Source organism: Leopardus geoffroyi, chromosome C3 (assembly GCF_018350155.1).
Source record: "Leopardus geoffroyi isolate Oge1 chromosome C3, O.geoffroyi_Oge1_pat1.0, whole genome shotgun sequence".
NCBI lineage: Eukaryota > Metazoa > Chordata > Mammalia > Carnivora > Felidae > Leopardus > Leopardus geoffroyi.
Genome location: NC_059338.1, coordinates 61,501,556 through 61,522,976, shown reverse-complemented (window position 1 = coordinate 61,522,976; position 21,421 = coordinate 61,501,556). Strand labels below are relative to the sequence as shown.

The following is a 21,421-nucleotide window of genomic DNA, read 5'->3' as shown; positions in this document are numbered from 1 at the left end:
CTTCAGGTAAGCCCCACTTCTCTCTCACTGTCTCTCTCTCTCTCTCTGCCCGTCACTAACTTGTGCCCTCTTTCTCTCTCAAAAAAAGAAAAGAAAAATTTTCATTGCATAATTTAGAAAGTAGAAAAACATAAAGAGGAAAATAAAAATCACCTCTTCAAAGTCCCACAAAGAATCATTATTAATATACTGAGATATTTACATTCAATATTTTCCTAAATAGAAATATACAACACATCTATGTATTTTTTTATAAAACTGAATTCATATGTACATAGAAAAATTAATTTTTTTACCTAATATTATATTAGGGTTACCAATACTCCACACCCCAAACCAAGCTCCACACCCAAAAAACAAGCAGGGAGTGCATGGCATTCCCTACTATGATTATACTATGATTTACTGAATGCTCTTGGTACTTTAAATATCTGACAAAAAACAGGAGTCTGACAAAAAATATATTTTACATATAAGTGTATTATATTTATGTGGACATATTTATAAGATATGTAAATATATACTTGTAGAAACTGTATTAGAGCTTTTACACATTTGTACAGTATTGAACTGACTTAATCATTTAAATTAATCTTTCCTCCATTGTTGGACACTAGATACTTTACTGCTGGGAATAATGCTGTGATAACCATACTTTTATTTTTAAACACATGTACATCCTGGGTCCTAATGTGTAAAGGTTTATGCAGACACTTGATGTGTGTGCTCAAGTTTCCCTCCAGAAAGGGATCTAACTCATACTTTCTACCACCAATAGTGTGGGAGAATGCCCATCCATAAAATCTCCCCCATTTTTAATCTCTTCCAATTTTATAAATGAGAAAGTGTATCTTATTTTATTTATTTTTTTTTTAAATTTTTTTTTTTCAATGTTTATTTATTTTTGGGACAGAGAGAGACAGAGCATGAACGGGGTAGGGGCAGAGAGAGAGGGAGACACAGAATCGGAAACAGGCTCCAGGCTCTGAGCCATCAGCCCAGAGCCTGACGCGGGGCTCGAACTCCCGGACCGCGAGATCGTGACCTGGCTGAAGTCGGACGCTTAACCGACTGCGCCACCCAGGCGCCCCAAGTGTATCTTATTTTAATTTGTACTTTTTTGATTAAGAGAGAGGATATATTTAATACAAAATTTGTTTCTCTGCTAATAAAAGTAATATATGCTTTACTCTAAAAACTTCAAAGACAACACAATTATAAAGACAATAAAAATCACCTATAATCTCATCACTTGGACATAATTGTTAGTATTTTTGCCTGATGACCATTTTGAAATGTTTATTGAGTATTTGTACTGTGAGTGCCTGTGTGTGAATTATCTGGTCATAGTCTTTGACCATTTTTCTCAGGGAATTATTGTTCTTTAATGAAACTCCAACATCTATTAAAGAGTATTAACCCATTATTTGTCATATTGATTTATAAATATTTATGCTAGCTTATTTTTTTTTTCAACGTTTATTTATTTATTTTTTTTGGGACAGAGAGAGGCAGAGCATGAACGGGGGAGGGGCAGAGAGAGAGGGAGACACAGAATCGGAAACAGGCTCCAGGCTCTGAGCCATCAGCCCAGAGCCCGACGCGGGGCTCGAACTCACAGACCGCGAGATTGTGACTTGGCTGAAGTCGGACGCTTAACCGACTGCACCACCCAGGCGCCTCTATGCTAGCTTATTTTAAAATGTTATCTCTCGATGTCCAGAAATTTTGATTTTGTCAAATATCCAGTTTTTTCTTTGAATTTTACATTCACTGCTTTCATGTTTATACTCTTCTTCATTCAAGTGCTAGTAAACAGTCATATATGTCTTTTATAGTTTTTTCATGATTTAGTTTTTTCACTTAACTCTTTCGTTTATTCAATTACCTATAGATTTATTGTTAATTGAAATTTCAGGGGATAATTTTCTCGTTTCTCTTCCCAATTACACTGCAAGTTCTTTGACATAAGAGGCATTTGTTGTTCAGCTTGGCATTTTAGATCTCTACCACGGTAGGTCTAGCACATTGTGCTCACTATATAAATACTTGAACACAGTCTATATATTTTTTTTTAATTTTTTTTTCCAACGTTTACTTATTTTGGGGACAGAGAGAGACAGAGCATGAACGGGGGAGGGGCAGAGAGAGAGGGAGACACAGAATCGGAAGCAGGCTCCAGGCTCTGAGCCATCAGCCCAGAGCCTGACGCGGGGCTCGAACTCACAGACGGCGAGATCGCGACCTGGCTGAAGTCGGACGCTTAACCGACTGCGCCACCCAGGCGCCCCGAACACAGTCTATATTAAAACAATTGAGCTGCCCATGTACTACGCTTACCTTTTAAAGTTCTTTGAGTCTAAGACTTGGTTTTGTAATTTTTTTTTGGCTTTTGCCTGCTTCAGTCCAAAGTCATCACTATTTACTGTGAATTTGTTTACGAAACCACCATCATCCCCCAAGAGGATGTCATCTCGGCAGACCTGGTCAGGCAGAGACACTACGCACACACAAAGGAGGCAGTGATCCACAGGCTTTATGACAAAATAGTTTTCCTAGGAACAGAAGAATGCTTTTAATAAGTTATTACATTGCTCTACTATCCACATATTAACTATTGCCCTATTATTTGATACAAGTTTTACTTTCTGATGTATCTCATTTTAGATACTCCCACGGTGTTCAAGAAACTTGAAAAAAAAAAATGTCCAAAGTTAACCAAGTAAAAGTTAATGACCATTCACCATGATCCCATCACTGTGCTTTTGGGGGGTTTGTAGGGAAAAGGGTGAGGCACCTTTGGTTCAATATGTAATGAGATTTTCTGTGGTGTTACTGGGTCCCAAATTTATGGGAAGTAACAAGGTTGGGGTGTTACAAGATCAGGGACATAAAACTGGATGGTAAATAGGAAAATCAAGTATTAACACCCCAATTATTTTACAAGGAGTTATCAGGAAAAACATATCCTAACAGCCAAGTTCATCCAGAAATAGTCAGTAAGCATTTATCAAGCTGACTCTGGGCTATTGGATTGGGTTCACTGGTCTATATATTGAGCGCTCTCTCAGACTTCACTCTCTACCTAAGAGAGAGGGGAAAAAAACTATTAAAACAACTGTTTTGTTTTATTTTATTTAGAATGTGTGAGACTTGAATATATTTAGAGCTTCATTCAGTCAGTCAACAAATATTTATTGAGCAACTACAATGTGCCAAGAACTATTGTAGGCATGGGCCATGTGGGAATGAACAAGACAAGTTTCTGACTCTGTGGAGCTACCATTCTAGTGCAGGAATACAGGTATAAAGAATCAGATCATTTAAGATCATGGGCAATGCACTGAGGAAATAAAGCAGGGTGCTCTGATAGTGACTGGAGAAGCCACTGTAGGTCCCATAGTCAGGGAAGGTGACCTTTGATCTGGGATATGAACTGGTTGACAGAAAGATTCAGAGGTGGTTGAAAGGAATGGTTTAGAAGGAGAATTGAATGTCAAAAAGATAGAAAGGAAAGAGCCTTATCCTGGACGAGGGTGGAGGGGATGGGATATTTGCCCCCAGAGAGAGGAAGGAAGAAAGAAAGGTAGTAGAATGTCCTCATTAAAGCTGTAGGTGGGAGAGCTAGAATTTACAAGAGGATAAGCCTCATAGACTCAGATTCCTCAGGAAAATAGGGGCAAGTCCATCTGCTGAAAGGGACAGAGCTTGAGGACAATAATGGCCTTTTGGAATATTGACGGGGATGGGAAAGCGATTTGCAAGGGCAAGAAAGAGGTTGACAGAAGCCAGTGAGTCTTCAGATGAGTCTGCGGACCCTGAATTGTAGTGATGCCAAACAGTGTGACTTCGTATTTTTCTCCAGGAGGTATTAGCCACCATGAAGAAGCAGAGAAAGGCTGTCACATCTATCAGTACTAGAGTTTCAAAGGATTTAGGAAAATGGAGGGGGGGGGATGGCTTTAGCCCAGATGATCCATCCAGGTGATGCAGACAAGAAGGCAGAGAAGGAGGCAAGGGGACAGAGAGTGGAAGAAGATGCTCTCAAGGATCTGGAAGCTTCTATGGGGTGGAAAACAGGAGTGAAAACTGGACAGAACTGGACAGAGAAGACGTTGCAATCAAACCGCAGAACATGAGACCTAACACATCACATAATAAAGTACATGAAGCAAGAACCTATCTTCTTTAAAGTCATCCTGGCATCACTAGCTGGTTATGGGGACAAGAATGAGAAGTTTAGTTTTCCACTGAGCCTAGGGACAAGTAAGGCACAGAGGAAGGCTAATTATTTCTTAATCCTCCTCATCCTTCAAAGGATCCTGCTTCCTGAGGGCATTTTTTACAATCTTGCCTCTCCCCAAACTCTTATGGCCCTTGTGTTTTTGTTTTTGTTTTTAAATGCATAATTTGTTGCACCATTGTATTACATATTATGTTTTTTCATGAGATCCTTCAAGACTGAGTTTTGTTTGAGTGCAGGGAATGTGTTCATTACTTCTATATGTCTGCAAATGCTCAATAAATATTGCAAACTGCTTAAATGGTAACATTTCAGCCCACTGAAGGGATAATATTGACATCTTCCCCCTTAGATATTTTATCAGAATTGGTCACTTCATTTTTAGTAATTTTCTTACCAAATGAAGCTGAACTGGAAAGAAGGGCTATGAACCTGATAACACGAGCATAATCAAACAGCTAATACTTGAATTCAGAGAAGGGTATAAAGAAGAAAGGAATCAGCTTCTCTCTCTCTCAAAAACAAAAGAAGACAAAATTATTTATTTCGTTCACCAAATTAAATCCGCACTAAATGAAAAGAATGTTCCTTTTTAATTAGACTCACAGAATATTAATGCTGAACTTGTTTAATGATGAACTTGATTAGTTAAACTGCCTCATTTTATGTATGAGGAAACTGACATTCAGTAGAGGAAGTGGATAGCTCATATCCTACCAGGATGGAAAAGACAACCTCAGGACCAGGAGTATTTTACTGGGCACAGTACCTGGCCACTGCCTTGAGCTTTATAATCCCAGACAATGATGGTCCTTTCTGTAGTGGCAACAATTCTTTTCAGCTGTGAGAGGTAATCACATCCTGTGATCCAGGAGGTGTCCTGGTAGAAAAACACAGAATTGGGGGAGGAGGACATAATATGTTTTAGTCTATCACTTGGTGATGGTTACTAAAGAGTATGTTAGTTCCATTTTAAGCCTCACTTTGCCCCAGTATTTGCAGGGGAGCCTTGCAACATCTCTGGTTTGATGTCTGGAAGAGAGGCTCTCATCTTTCACACTTGACTCTTGAGTTTTCCAGCACCATCAGCGCGAGAATGATGAGCTCATGCCTGTTGCAGCTCCCTGGATGCACAGAGCCACCCACAGAGCAGGCATCTGGGAGCACTCTTTACTTTCGTGGGAAAACCTTTTCATGGGGACACGGGGAGCCCAAGTTAAGCCAGTTCTCTGATCCCGTCCCCCTGCATACAATTTTTAGCCAGAAAAGAGCTCAGTGATCATCTGGTCAATAACTAAGTTGAGTCCAATGAGTTTGTCTTGTGTTGCCTAAAGTCACCAAGTTGGCCCAGGTGGGATCTGTCATGTCAAAGACACAGGACAAAGCCAGCACAACAGCTCCCACTTATGAGTGCCTACTTGTGCTGGAGACTGCCTTCCAGACGTGCGTTAGGGATTCCAACAGCTGTTTCAGCTTAAGAAGCACAGGCTCCTCTGCCAGGTGGCATGGTTCCATCCTGTGTAGTTCAGGGCATTCAGTGCTTACAAGCAGGGTGAAAGGCAGACATGTCCCCATCTCTCGTAAAGCCATCGTGCGACTCTGAAACCAGCTCATCATAGCTTTACAACCACCACAAGGTCACTTTCCACTTAGAGATATGGATTAAATAAGTTACAAGTTGCACTAACGTTTTCAATGCTATTTTCGAGTTTCCAATACAATATTTTCAAATTATATCCCTTGGCCATTTCCCTGTTGTTCTCACAGCGTGGATTGTGTCCAGGTTTTACATTCCTCAATAGCAGCTGCCCGGAAAAACTTTGGTGAGGCTTTTATTTATTTATTTTTTATTTTTTTTTTCAACGTTTATTTATTTTTGGGACAGAGAGAGACAGAGCATGAACGGGGGAGGGGCAGAGAGAGAGGGAGACACAGAATCGGAAACAGGCTCCAGGCTCCGAGCCATCAGCCCAGAGCCCGACGCGGGGCTCGAACTCCCGGACCGCGAGATCGTGACCTGGCTGAAGTCGGACGCTTAACCGACTGCGCCACCCAGGCGCCCCTTTGGTGAGGCTTTTAAATGGAAGCTTCCAGGGACTGATGTCTCTGAACACTTCTCTGAAATAAATTTAACTTCAGGAAGCAAGGTGAGGGTCCTCTGCTGTTGTTCAAGGTCTAGTTTTGGTCCTAGTCAATAGACATACAATACGAAAACATCTTCTTAGGGCCTACTTGGCACTGCATAGAGCTTGTGATTAGTTATTGAGGATCCATGCCCTCAGCCCCAAATCTGACTGCACTGGGAGTTTATAAAATGTACTCACCTTAACAGTGGTGCTGGTCTGGACTCTCATCTATGAACAAAGGAAGAGAATAATGAAAATTAGTTGACACTACGATTAAAATTGAGAATCTTGGCTTTAAAACAACACATTGTCTCCACCGTTTCCTCTCTCTTGTCATTTATACCTTCCGTGCATTTCCTCCTTTCCCCTAAAAACCTAGCTCTGTGGAAGAATTCACTATTTGCTTCGGGCACAGTTTGTGCTTCTGTGGCTTGTCATTAAAGCCTGGTGACTGTGCCTGTAGAGTCTCACACTGTACTGATGGTTTTTCCCTTTTTGCAGACTGCCTTACATTCTTTAGTTATTCGGAGCAACACCGGATATCAAAAACTGGGAATGCAAAATAATACTAACAGCAATGTCAAGAGTAGTCCAAAGGAATGCTAAATAGGTCAATATGAATACAGCTTGAATTGGAAAAGAGAAATACTATTTCATTTGAACGTTGTCTCTCAGGTTCCTGAGAGACTTAGGAACATTCTACCCGTGTGCTTCCTCTTGTACTGGGTTAAGTATCTATTGCATGAATCTTATGCCCTGTACTGTGTTGGTTGAGAATCATAGACTTAGTCCTTGCAGAGCTATAATGAACCTGATCAGACTCATCTCCCCTTAGGGCATGTTAATTGCTTTCAAGGTCAAGGTAAGTATTTGAAGTATATTAATGACCTGATATCTTTTGCATGGTCATGTGGTCTTGGGAAAAGTACAGAAAATGGCTGCCCAGAAGGAACAGACGTGAAAAGGGGGAAAAGTAAATTAGATCACTAAAACTGTTAGTCACGGTCATCAGACTCTCTTTCATCTGAAGAGTTCAAAGAGGCTTTTTCCAACCGGGACTTTTTTTCCAGATGGGAGGAATTAAGTGCCCTCAGGAAATTGGTGAGCAGAGAATTTGCTCTGGTGGTGTTCCTCTTCTATTTCTCTACCTCTATCTTTAGTGGAAAGCATGTGTTTAAATTTCTTTTATCATCTTTAAAAGTTCAATAACCCTTATAAATATCTTCTGAATTTTTAAAATTCAGCCTTTTGGCAGGAATTTTTATTAATGACATTTACAGTCTATATTACCAACCCCTCTAGAGAGCATCGTGAAAATCCTTAACTGTGTTTATTGTACTTTACATTGAGCCTAAATTATGGATTAACCTACTCTGAGATATTTTGCATTATTAATGACTACCTTTTAATAAACTATTCCTGTGACCTACCCTACCAATTATTTTGTTCACAGAATGTGTCATCCTATTTGTAAAACATGCAACTTTCAAAATGCTGTTTATTCTTGGTGTATCAAATCTTTAAAAAAATTAGTTTTTAAGCAATTTTTCTCTCCAGTTGCATGGTTTTTGTAAGAAACAGATGTGTCTGCATGTTTGTGAGTATGCACGTGTTCATCTATAAACGTGTGAATGAGTGTGTGTGCTCACATGCATGCATGTATGGGTGTGATGTCTCTGGAAATATGAAAATGCCGCCTCACTTATTTCACATAATCCTGAACTATTTCACTATGAAGTTCATTATTTTCCTTCTCATGTTCTTCTTTACATACCATCTTACTCTATTTTTGAGGAAATAAAGCTAAAAAATTAGAAGGCACCAGGGAGAAAAAGAGGTGGAGAAAAGCTTTCATATTTATATGAGGCAATCCATTTCTGTTTTCACACTATTTGTCCATAATTGTAACAGCCAACACTTTCTGAGCACTTACAGTGATGCCAAACAAGCACTTTGTATGTATTAACTCCTGCCAATAGCATAGCTACCTCAGGAGAAAAGTTATCAGGTTCTGAGAGGAGTCGGGCGTGGAGGTAATAAGTAACATGCCCAGGTGCCAGATGACAAGGGCTCTGCTGGACAGGGCAGCCAAGCTCCGCATCCCCCACCAGGCACCTGCCACCACACCTCCTCAGGGACCCGGCAGCCTTCTCCACTGCCAGGACCCAGCTGCTCTGATCACTGAAGGGCTAACCACTACTGTTGAAATTGTAATCATGTGATGGTTCTTTTAAACATATTCTACTCGTATAAAGCTTGTCTCTAGTTGAAAATGAACCAATAGGTGGAATTATTTGCTTTCGATATTTAACACCATTCCTTTCAATGTTATAGTGAAACACTGTGTAGTCTGTAACATTATATGTTGCAATAAAATCTCTCCTAGTTTGAAAGTGGAAGCCTGAAACCTACAAATTTAGTACTGAGTGACAATAATTGTAAGGAGCAGGGGTATTTATTGTTCCTAAAGTGCTTCTGTGTTCATTATCTCATTTACCTCCCCCACAGCCCTCCAAGGGAGGGAAGACCTGTCTGGGTGTTTCATTTTGTAAACGTGAAAAAGACATGAACACATGTAAGCCAGCTCATTAAGTTTCCTGTTTAACAGCATAGCTGGTAAAACAGAGGAGCCGGACTATGAGCCACCTTTTAACTCCACGTCCAAGGTTGTTGTTGGGACCTTCTGTACTTAAGATTATGACAAAATCACGTGGCTTGTGAATTTTTCTGATTTTATCCGAGAAATTTTGCAGGATCATCCTTGAATTGTGCTGATGCCACATGGTTCAGTAAGACTCCCTGAGGAAGACTGCCAGATGCAGTTACCAAAATCTCAGCAATTGCTCCAAAACTTGGCAATCTCCTTATTTTAGTGACATCTGGCTTACTTTTTGGAGTAACTCTGAAATACGGCTTATGGATTCTGCTGCACCTGATACATATGTGTCTACAACACATAGACAAAAGAGAAGAAGGAAGGAAGGATGGAAGGAGGGAGGGAGGAAATAAGGAGGAAGGAAGGAAGGAAGGAAGGAAGGAAGGAAGGAAGGAAAAAAGGAAGAAGGAAGGAAGGTAGGTTGGAAGGAAGGAAGGAAAGAGAGAGGAAGGAAGGAAGGAGGAAGGAAGGAAGAAGGGAGGAAGGAAGCAAGGAGGATGGATGGAAGGAAGGAAAGAAAGAAGGAGGAAGGGAAGGAGGAAGGAAGGAAGGAAGTGAAGGAAGATGGAAGGGAGAGAAGAGGGAAGAATCCAACTTTCAAATTACCTGGCTATTAAAGACTGTTATTAATCCTTTCTGAGAAGCTGTTACTAGTAAATCGAACTGAGGGATCTTGACGATGCATTTAATCACATCCCGTCTTCTACTACCTGTCAACAACATAATATTCATTTCATCTCCCAGCACTAAAGATCCTAAAACTAATTTGTTAGGTTTGTTTTTAAAGAAAGAGTAAAGCATCTTTTTTACCTTTTTGCTGAAAAAGTAAAGTAGAATAAAACCATAAAAACCAGCAAGTGTTACTTTTTAATTATCCCCAGAGATACTAAACTGAACCTGTAACCCTTTCCAATTCAATGTGGTGCATGGATTCCCAGAGAAAATGTGTATATGCTCATGCCCCTGGCACATATTTTACAGAAAATGTATATTTTACAGAGAATGTGTTTTCCAGACATCTTTTGGAATCATTCCATTTTGAGATTTCCACATCTTTCAGGAATCCTTTCTTTGAACTGTCACCCTCATGGTTTACACAGAATAAAAGTCTAATATGATCTCAGGCTTTCCAGCATAAAAGAATGAAACCACCTTAATACTGTTAAGGGTTTTTTCTTTGTTTGTTCATTAGTTTTTACTTTGTTTTGAAAACAACATTGGACGCTTTCATTTTCCTTTGCCTATGTACTGAATTGATAAAACCACATATATGCAGCTGGGACAGCTGCCTAGCTTCAGTTGTCTGATGATCGTTTCCATGGCCTGATGATGGGCTCTGGTGAGGTCCAAGAGTTGGGCTGAGGAAGGTTGGAAGACAAAGGTGGGCTTCGTTCACAAGTGACTGCAGGAAGTTCAGGTGCTTTTTAAAGAGACACCAGATGCGACTTAGACTACATGCTTCATCTCAGAATGGGATGAAATGGAGGGCAGGGGCAGATTCTGGGGTTTGCCTTCCTCCTTGTGGGCTTCTTCCTCCCCAGAGGGAAGAAAGGAAAGAAAACCCAAAGTGTCGACAGTGGGGAGGGATGGGTCCCAAGCTCAAATTTAAAAAGAAATGACGTATGTTCTTGAGACTTCTATGCTGAGATGACCCTCCTCCGTGATTGGCCCAAGTTCACAGTTTTAGAGAGATAGGGTTAAACTTCCATGTGATAATTAAGGAAAGTGTAGGAAGGAGTTCTAATTACTAAAAAAAAAAAAATGAAATTTCAGAAAATTTTAAAGGAAATGTGATTTCATCTTGTGCTTGGGCATACAGTATTGAGGTGCCATCGTACAGAGCCTGCACTCACTTGAGATATGAACCTTTCCAGAAAAATGTGAATTATTTCCCCCCAACATTCTTTATTTAGCGTCCTTCAGAGCAATGATCATATTTCAAACCTAACCTCAGGTACAATTTCTATTTTACTCTCAATATTTACTTTTGAGAAAATATTAAAACCCATATTGATTTGGAAAAGAAATTAAAAATATCACCTGAAATGACAACTCGCTGTTTTCCAGAAACAAGGAAAACCAAATTGTCTTCATCCATCTGGGAAGCAAGAGTATTTTCTTCAGAGGAGAAGTATCCAAAGATCTAAAATGCCAAACAACACATGTAAACATATAGAAGATCTCAAAATTGGCTGTAAAGTCACAGATTTGATGTTGGTTAAATTTAAAGTTTAATTTGGATGAATAGTCTACACCTTGCTTTATAAATGCCAGTGCATGGCCCATAGCAAGAGAAGGTAGTTAATTATGTTCAACACACCATGTGCTGATGATGCATGATTTTTGAACAGTTACTGATTTTTCTTTTTTTTTTTTAATTTTTAAGGTTTATTGATTTTTCAGACACAGAGGGACAGAGCATGAGGGGGGAGGGGCAGAGAGAGAGGGAGACACAGAATTCAAAGCATGCTCCAGGCTCCGAGCTGTCAGCACAGAGCCCGATGCGGGGCTCGAACTCACATACCGTGAGATCATGACCTGAGCTGAAGTCGTACACTTAACTGACTGAGCCACCCGGGTGCCCCCTGATTCTTCTTTCTGATGGATGAATTGGTGTACCAGGCTGATGTCCTCGCTCAGACTGATAGTTCTTTTAGGAGCTAACTTTTGTCTGGAAGGCAAATCAGCCGTCATCATACAGCGTCCCAACCGAGAATCTTAACATTGAATTTGGCCACTCTCAAATGACTACTCTTGCCCATTTTCCATAAATCTTCCTGGGCAAGTTTTTTATCCCTACTCAGGGAAGTTTTGCATTTAAGACACAGTGCAGTTTCTCTATTTAACCTTTCCAAATCCTAGTCTGTAGGCATGAAAATAAATTACTAGGAAAGAATCCCGGGGAGGAAAAGTGGTCTTTATTTGTGAATAAATTGTCAAATTATGTAATTCCAAGGAATTTGAAAAATTAGATAGCTTCCTTCAATTGTCTTATGAATAAGCAGAAGTATAATTCAAATAAACTAATGACACAGAATATTTCTCTGGCTTTATTTTTTGGAGTAACTCTGAAATATGATTTATGGTTTCTGCTGCACCTGATACACATAGACAAAGAGAAGAAGGAAGGAGTGAAGGAAGGAAGGAAGGAGAGAAGAGGGAGGAATCGAACCCCCACTGCTGGGTAAATACGACCCTTTGTGTGCCTTGCACCCACACCACTGGGGCTGGTCACCCCCAGAGAAAACCTCCCAGCCTGCTGGACGCGGCCACCAATCATTGAGGAGCTCCACCTTCCTGGGGCTTTGGTGGCTGTCATCCCGTGCTTCTCTAGCTGATCTGGCTCATGGTGCACAGCACCAGTGTCCAGTTTGCTGCACTCGTGTCCCAAACACACACCCACCATCATTTCACTTTCAACAGCTGCCCTCACCTCCCACTTCAAATGACAGTGCAAGCCCCAGGCAAGAGTTTCCCCAGCATTTCTTGCCGCCCTATGTACAAACCCAACCTGGGTTTGGACATGCCCTTTCTCCTTTCCATCCCTTTCAGAGGAAGATGTGTTTCTCTTGTCCTAATCTCTCCACCTGCTCTCTGCATCCATGGCACCCTCAGAGCTTGTCACCTCTCCCCTTATCAGTCCCTCTTTCTCCCTTTCTCCGGACTTCCTTTCAGCATGTTCAAATGTTGCACATCTTAAAAACACAAATACCACAAACCTCCGAAGGGCAATTATGGGAAATAACTCTTAGTCCCTGTCTTGCTTTTCTCATCTCCACCTTCCTGCTCCAAGTGCTGTAACTCCTCCCACTGCTGTTGAACTTGAGTTCCTCTTACAGCTGCATATTGGTTTTCCGTAGTTGTAACAGCAGACACACTCTTTTTGAATTTTGACACCTTTCCCCTTTCTCCCGGTTTGCTGCTGCTACCAAAACAAGTGACTACAAACATAGGGACTTCAAACAACACCCAGTTAGTGGCTCATAGTTCCATGGAAGGCCAACATGGGTCTTGATGGGCTAAACCCAGATATCCATAGAGACGTGTTCTTTATTGAAGACTTGGGAAGAATCTGTTATAAGCTCATTCAGGTCGTTGGCCTGAGGTCCCTGTTTCCTTGCTGGCTGAGCTGGGGCTGCATTTAGTGCCCAGAGGCCTCCCTTCAGATGAGGACATGGGCCCTCCGTTTCACACCAGCAATGGCCCCTCAAATCCCCCTCGCATCTGGAAGCCCCTTTGCCATCCACTTCTGTTTATAAGAATTCCTGTGATTACATGGGGCCCACACAGAAAACCCAGGATAATCTCCCTATTTTAATTCAGCTGATTAGTAACATTCATTGCATTTGCAAAATCCTTTTGTGGCAGTATCTAAATTACTGTGTGATTGAATAACCAGGGCACAGGAATCTTGGTGGGGGGGGGCACCTTTAGAATTCTATCATATCTTCATTTTAAAAATGCGGTTCCATGGGGTGCCTGGGTGGCGCAGTTGGTTAAGCGTCCGACTTCAGCCAGGTCACGATCTCGCGGTCCGGGAGTTTGAGCCCCGCGTCAGGCTCTGGGCTGATGGCTCAGAGCCTGGAGCCTGTTTCCGATTCTGTGTGTCTCTCTCTCTATGCCCCTCCCCCGTTCATGCTCTGTCTCTGTCCCAAAAATAAATAAACGGTGAAAAAAAAAATTAAAAAAAAATAAATAAATAAAAATGCAGTTCCGAGGTGCTGAGTGGCTCAGTTGGTTTAGTGTCCGACTGTGGATTTCGACTAAGGATCTCATGGTTACTGAGATTGAGCCCCGCATCGGGCTCTGTACTGAATGTGGAACCTGCTTGGGATTCTCTCTCTCTCTCTCTCTCTCTCTCTCTCTCTGTCTCTCTCTCTTTCTGTCCCTTCCCCCACTCTTCTCTCTCTCTCTCTTCCCAAATAAATAAACATTAAACAATAAGTAAAATAAATAAAAATGCAGTTCAGTATAACTTAAATTACTTGTGCAAAATACAACAAAAAATGACAAACACTAGCAACCAATTTAACTCCAGATAATAGTGTGAGATTAGTTTTAGATAATAATGTGAAATGATGATGTTAATGATGTTATTTCTGTGCTGATGAATTCCAGTTTTTCGCAGGGGTAGGAGAACTGTTGTCACCTAATTTGAAACAACGTTCTATGTGTCTATGATACTTCTATTTGATTTTATAATTTTATTTTTTTATGAATATAATTTATTGTCAAATTGGCTTATATATACAATGGAATACTACTTGGCAATGAGAAACAATGAAATCATGCCATTTTGCAGCAACATGGATGGAACTGGAAGGTATTATGCTGAGTGAAATGAATCAGTCAGAGAGTGACAGATCTATGTTTTCACTCATATGTGGATCTTGAGAAACTTAACAGAAACTTAACAGAACAAGAAGGGGAAAAGATAGTTATGAACAGAGAGGGAGGGAGGCAAACCACAAGAGATTCTTAAATACAGAGAACAAACTGAGGGTGGATAGGAGATGGGAGAGGGGGAATGAGCACTGGGTGTTGTATGATACCTATATTTTAAAAGCAGTTTACAGATAGCCATTTAACTCAATTTGTAATTTTGGTGTAATTCGTACAGAGATAGAACATATCTGTTAAATGTCTGAGAACAGATGTGGGAGGATGTCCTTTGAGGGGCCACACTGGTGCTTTAGACTAGCACTTGGGTCCAAATGCAGGTTCCAAACCTACAGGTCATGGGACCTCGGGCACATTCTTTCATTTCTCTGTGCCTAAGTTTTCCCATCTGTAAAATACTAATAATTCCCCAACCTTATGCTTTGGTGTCAGAATCAGATGAGGGAATCATGATTGGATTACTTAGGAATTAGGAAGATTAGAAAGTACCTAGATTGCACCACGTGCTGGGTAGGAACTGAATCGAAGTCAACATTCGAGTAAATATCATTCCCAATTTTATGAGACAGTACGGGAAGCAGAGCTCAGGTGTCCTCTTTACTAGCTGAAAACTGTCCACTGGGCACCCCTGCTACCTGCACAGACAGCACATTGTCCATGCAGTCAGTCATACGTGTGTTTTATAGTCACATCTATAGATAGGTACGTGCCCTCTTGCAGGACATCTGCTCTTATAAATGACAAATTGTGCTGCTTTTTCTTATAATGTTACACAATAGTACAATGCTTACCATAAGTGATTTCCAAAGGATGCTAAAAATTACAATTTTCTGAGGAAAAATTTAAGAGCCTTGTTACCAGATAAACTCCTTCAGAAGAGACAGGTAAAGGGGAGCCTGGGTGAGTCAGTCGGTTGAGCGCCCGACTTCAGCTCAGGTCGTGATCTCACAGTTCGCGAGTTCAAGCCCCAGGTCAGGCTCTGTGCAGACAGCTCAGAGCCTGGAACCTGCTTCGGATTCTGTGTCTCCCCCTCTCTCTGTGTCTCTCTCTCTGCCCTTCTCCTGCTCATACTGTGTCTCTTTCTCTCAAAAAAAAAAAAAAAAAAAAAGGGACAGCTAAAGCTTTACATTTTGAAAGGAAATGTTTCAATGTTTGTAATGTTTTTAAAGAGTAGAAAACATCTTTCCTATGATGATCTATAGCCTCAAGGATGTCAAATTTCTCTTTCAACAATTTAGTTTTTTTTTTTTGAATTTATTGTCAAATTGGTTTCCATACAACACCCAGTGCTCATCCCAAAAGGTGCCCGCCTCAATACCCATCACCCACCCTCTCCTCCCTCCCACCCCCCATCAACCCTCAGTTTGTTCTCAGTTTTTAAAAGTCTCTTATGCTTTGGCTCCCTCCCACTCTAACTTCTCTCTCTTTTTTTTTTTTCCTCCCCCTCCCCCACGGGTTTCTGTTAAGTTTCTCAGGATCCACATAAGAGTGAAAACATATGGTATCTGTCTTTCTCTGTATGGCTTATTTCACTTAGCATAACACTCTCCAGTTCCATCCACGTTGTTACAAAGGGCCATATTTCATTCTTTCTCATTGCCATGTAGTACTCCATTGTGTATATAAACCACAATTTCCTTATCCATTCATCAGTTGATGGACATTTAGGCTCTTTCCATAATTTGGCTATTGTTGAGAGTGCTGCTATAAACATTGGGGTACAAGTGCCCCTATGCATCAGTACTCCTGTATCCCTTGGGTAAATTCCTAGCAGTGCTACTGCTGGGTCATAAGATAGGTGTATTTTTAATTTTTTGAGGAACCTCCACACTGTTTTCCAGAGTGGCTGCACCAATTTGATTCCCACCAACAGTGAAAGAGGTTTCCTGTTTCTCCACATCTTCGCCAGCATCTATAGTCTCCTGATTTGTTCATTTTGGCCACTCTGACTGGCGTGAGGTGATATCTGAGTGTGGTTTTGATTTGTATTTCCCTGATGAGGAGTGACGTTGAGCATCTTTTCATGTGCCTGTTGGTCATCCGGATGTCTTCTTTAGAGAAGTGTCTATTCATGTTTTCTGCCCATTTCTTCACTGGATTATTTGTTTTTTGGGTGTGGAGCTTGGTGAGCTCTTTATAGATTTTGGATACTAGCCCTTTGTCCGATACGTCATTTGCAAATATCTTTTCCCATTCCGTTGGTTGCCTTTTAGTTTTGTTGGTTGTTTCCTTTGCTGTGCAGAAGCTTTGCATCTTGATGAGGTCCCAATAGTTCATTTTTACTCTTATTCCCTTGCCTTTGGGGATGTGTCAAGTAAGAAATTGCTGTGGCTGAGGTCAGAGAGGTCTTTTCCTGCTTTCTCCTCTAGGGTTTTGATGGTTTCCTGTCTCACATTCAGGTCATTTATCCATTTTGAGTTTATTTTTGTGAATGGTGTGAGAAAGTGGTCTAGTTTCAACCTTCTGCATGTTGCTGTCCAGTTCTCCCAGCACCATTTGTTAAAGAGACTGTCTTTTTTTCCATTGAATATTCTTTCCTGCTTTGTCAAAGATGAGTTGGCCATACTTTTGTGGGTCTAGTTCTGGGGTTTCTATTCTATTCCATTGGTCTATGTGTCCGTTTTTGTGCCAATACCATGCTGTCTTGATGCTTACAGCTTTGTAGTAGAGGCTAAAGTCTGGGATTGTGATGCCTCCTGCTTTGGTCTTCTTCTTCAAAATTATGTTGGCTATTTGGGCCCTTTTGTGGTTCCATATGAATTTTAGGATCGCTTGTTCTAGCTTCAAGAAGAATGCTGGTGCAGTTTTGATTGGGATTGCATTGAATGTGTAGATAGCTTTGGGTAGTATTGACATTTTGACAATATTTATTCTTCCAACCCATGAGCACGGAATGTTTTTCCATTTCTTTGTATCTTCTTCAATTTCCTTCATAAGCTTTCTATAGTTTTCAGCATACAGATCTTGTACATCTTTGGTTAGGTTTATTCCTAGGTATTTTATGCTTCTTGGTGCAATTGTGAATGGGATCAGTTTCTTTATTTCTCTTTCTGTTGCTTCATTATTAGTGTATAAGAATGCAACTGATTTCTGTACATTCATTTTGTATCCTGGAACTTTGCTAAATTCATGTATCAGTTCTAGCAGACTTTTGGTGGAGTCTATCGGATTTTCCATGTATAATATCATGTCATCCGCAAAAAGTGAAAGCTTGACTTCATCTTTGCCAATTTTGATGCCTTTGATTTCCTTTTGTTGTCTGATTGCTGATGGCTAGCACTTCCAACACTATGTTAAACAACAGCGGTGAGAGTGGACATCCCTGTTGTGTTCCTGATCTCAGGGAAAAAGCTCTCAGTTTTTCCCCATTGAGGATGCTATTAGCTGTGGGCTTTTCATAAATGGCTTTTATGATGTTTAATTATGTTCCTTCTATCCTGACTTTCTGGAGGGTTTTTATTAACAAACGATGCTGAATTTTGTCAAATGCTTTTTCTGCATTGATTGATGGGATCATATGGTTCTTATCTTTTCTTTTATTAATGTGATGTATCACGTTGATTGATTTGCGAATGTTGAACCAGCCCTGCATCCCAGGAATGAATCCCACTTGATCGTGGTGAATAATTCTTTTTATATGCTGTTGAATTCGATTTGCTAGTATCTTATTGAGAATTCTTGCATAACAATTCAGATTTTAGACAGGTAATTGTGCATGTGACATGCTTAGAGTACTTTATAACTATATAACTATTAAGAATGCATTAGAATATTAATTTTCTTTTAATTATGTTATTTAAAGGACTTGCTCCATGCTTTAAGTGATTCATCTATTTAACTATACTTTTCCTGATTACATAAGGAATATGTAGAACATTCAAAGAAAATAGAAAGCAGAAGAAAATGAAAGCCTCTCTGCACCTTATTTTTTTAGCCTACCCTGGAGCATTTAAAAAATATTTTTGAAGTTAGCAGATACAGTTTTAGATTTATAATAACTCACTTTAAATTCACTTTTGGGAGAACACCGTTATAGGCATTCCATATGGTGTTGCATGCCTCTTTTTAAAATTAGTTTGAGTCTGCTCCCAGAAAAAAAAATGTGTTTGTGAATCGCCCACTGGAAACATAGACTAACATTGTGTTGTTTTATCAGAATCTCCCAGTGACTAGTTTGACAAATTTAAGATAATCACATTACCTTAGATCTCTTTACATCTAATTTTTCTCCTTATAAATTAAAAAGGGAGATCTAGATGTTTTAGTTGAATTATAATTTTTTGCTATTCTATAAATGTCCATTTTTCCAACTGTGTTTATATCTAAAACCTAGGGGGAAAAGTGTATTCGCATCTAAAAATCTAGAAAAACAAAGTGTACCTTTTTGTGACATTACTACCACAAAGAAATTTATATTCAGAAACAGTTTTGTATATTCAGTGCCTGACTTTAAAAGAATAAACCTAGTTCTTATTACCTGATAAGATTAACACTGGCTGATAGAAAAAAAAAAAATGGTAATCCAAACTGAAAAAAAGTTATTCTTCCAGCACTGAATTTCCATTTTACAGATGATGGATCTGAAGCTCAGAAAGGTTAGGTCACATTGCTCAAAATAGAAATGCCTCTTAGGAGCATTGGCACAGATAGTTTGTGACAAAAATGACAGAACAATAAAAGAGGCTTCCTGAACTATTTTCTCCAACCTCATTATCCTTTATATACATACAGTGTGCAGAGGCTGGTCACAAGTGTTTGTATTAAACTTGTGTGTGATTTATAAGGACCCAAGTGATGTGACTGAATAATGTCATATGAAATTACTGGACAGAGAAGGAGAAAATCTCAGATCCAGGATCAAAACTCATTTTTTCTGTGGCTTTAGGTAAGTCAATTAACCTTTCTGTGTTTCATTGTCCTCGTCTTTATTATTGTAATAACATTATCCTCCATAATCTACATGGGGGGGGGGATTGTCATGAAGATTAAATGAGAACATAAAAAGGAGGTGTCTGAAAAAATAAATGTGAGATAATTCTGGTGTTCTAACAGGAAAGGTCAGGAGAAGGAGAAAGAGAGAGTAGATGTGGGAAAGAACAAGGCTGCATTTCCTCATCTACACAATGAAACAATCTGGATTGACTGAATTCATCCATTCACTCATTTATTTCAAGAACAAAATAGTGTTTTGTTTATTTACAACAAATCATTTGTAACATATTTCTCTCTCTTCAAAACAGAGAACCCTACAAAATACACAGAGGCCAAATTATCCGTTAATGTAGAACTCCAGGTAAGTGGATTAACCAGAGTTAATTGGTTTGAGCATTGGTTTCCTGAATCTAGGTGTGTGATATAATATAAACAGACTTCTGTTATTTCTTGAAATGCATAAATTATGTGATGTTCACGTGAATTATTTGTTTTGTTTTTGTTTTAAGTTTATTTATTTATTTTGATGGAAATAGAGAGAGAGGGAGAGAATCCCAAGCAGATTCCACACCATCATTGCAGAGTCCAATGCAGGGCTCGAACTCATGAAAATGTGAGATCATGGCTTGAGCTGAAACCAAGAGTTGGATGCTTAATTGACTGAGCCACCAGGCACCCCAACATGAATCATTTGTTATATACTCATTTACATATTTTGGGGGATCCAAAAATATCGCATTAGAAATTCCAGCACATGAACCATTGAGTGTGTGAGAAACATTCATTAAAAAATTGAGAACAGTAAGGATGATTGTCAACACCATGGCTACTCAAAGTTTAGTGACATAGAATTTAAGGTACCAATAGGTGGGACAATATCCAAAGGATTTACACAGTGTGACTGAGCCCAGATCCTTGGAAAAACACGTTCATTTTAGGGGCGCCTGGGTGGCGCAGTCGGTTAAGCGTCCGACTTCAGCCAGGTCACGATCTCGCGGTCCGTGAGTTCCAGCCCCGCATCAGGCTCTGGGCTGATGGCTCAGAGCCTGGAGCCTGTTTCCGATTCTGTGTCTCCCTCTCTCTCTGCCCCTCCCCTGTTCATGCTCTGTCTCTCTCTGTCCCAAAAATAAATAAACGTTGAAAAAAAAAAATTAAAAAAAAAAAAAAAAAAAAAAAAAAAACCACGTTCATTTTGTACACTTACAAGATTTAGGAAAAAGACAGCCATTTCTGTATTCCTGCAAAATTACTGACTGTTTTATTGTTCATTTGATTTCTCAAACTTTTTAAGTCTTTCAGTGGTTAAGGGCTTTTGTTCATATAGATGATAGATAGATAGATAGATAGCTCATATGTATACTTATCTTCTATTTTATTGAATTAGTAGATTAAAAAGGACAAAACAACCGCCTTTGCACTTGCAATCTTGCTTTAGATCCATGCTCTGGGACCCATGCTTATAGAGCCATTTGAACTTTCTGCAATGGCAAGACTCTTCTGTAATCTCTCCTATCCAATATGATAGTCTCTGGCCTCATTGGATATTGAACCCTAGAAAAGTAATCAGCACAACTGAGGAGTTGAATTGTTAATTTAATTTAATTTAATTTAATTTAATTTCAATGTAACTAGCACTTGTGGCTACTGTTGGTTAGCTCAGCTTTAGAGGGTCCACTCTAGTTCATGATGCTAAGGGGCCATTGTCCACCAGGAGTTCATGCTTTTAAACCATGTCCTAGATTCCTGAGGCCCCAGAATTCCCTGCCTAAAGGGTTCCAAGCCTCCTTTCAGGCCCATGAAGTCTCTTTTAGGTACATCCTCATGAGGGTGGACCACACACCACTGGTTTGTACACCCCTAGGACTGAAGAGTCCCCAAGGCAGAGTGTTGATGGAGAAGGAGCTTAGACACATGGGTTGGAGGTATCCATATATGTGCATGCATGGTCCCCCATAATGTGGGATGGGGCCATTGGTGCAAAATTAAGGGAGGTGGGCTGGCGCTAACTCCCTCCTTGTCTCTATATTTTAGTGTGAAACTGCAAGGTGTGAAAATTTTAAATTC

General features: G+C 40.0%; 1 protein-coding gene across 3 annotated transcripts in view; it reads right to left on the bottom strand.

Annotated features, from left to right (window-relative positions):
* WDR64 (WD repeat domain 64) overlaps positions 1-21,421 on the bottom strand; it is a 134,279-nt gene that overhangs the window by 95,039 nt on the left and 17,819 nt on the right. For 2 of the 3 annotated variants that reach the window (XM_045453104.1, XM_045453103.1), the window contains exons 3-7: positions 11,066-11,168; positions 9,632-9,735; positions 6,568-6,597; positions 5,013-5,123; positions 2,341-2,555 (exon numbers count right to left, since the gene is read on the bottom strand). In XM_045453104.1, the coding sequence (XP_045309060.1) occupies positions 2,341-2,555; positions 5,013-5,123; positions 6,568-6,597; positions 9,632-9,735; positions 11,066-11,168 (563 nt within the window). The remainder of the gene's footprint in view (positions 1-2,340; positions 2,556-5,012; positions 5,124-6,567; positions 6,598-9,631; positions 9,736-11,065; positions 11,169-21,421) is intronic. The other variant, XM_045453105.1, reaches the window with a different exon arrangement.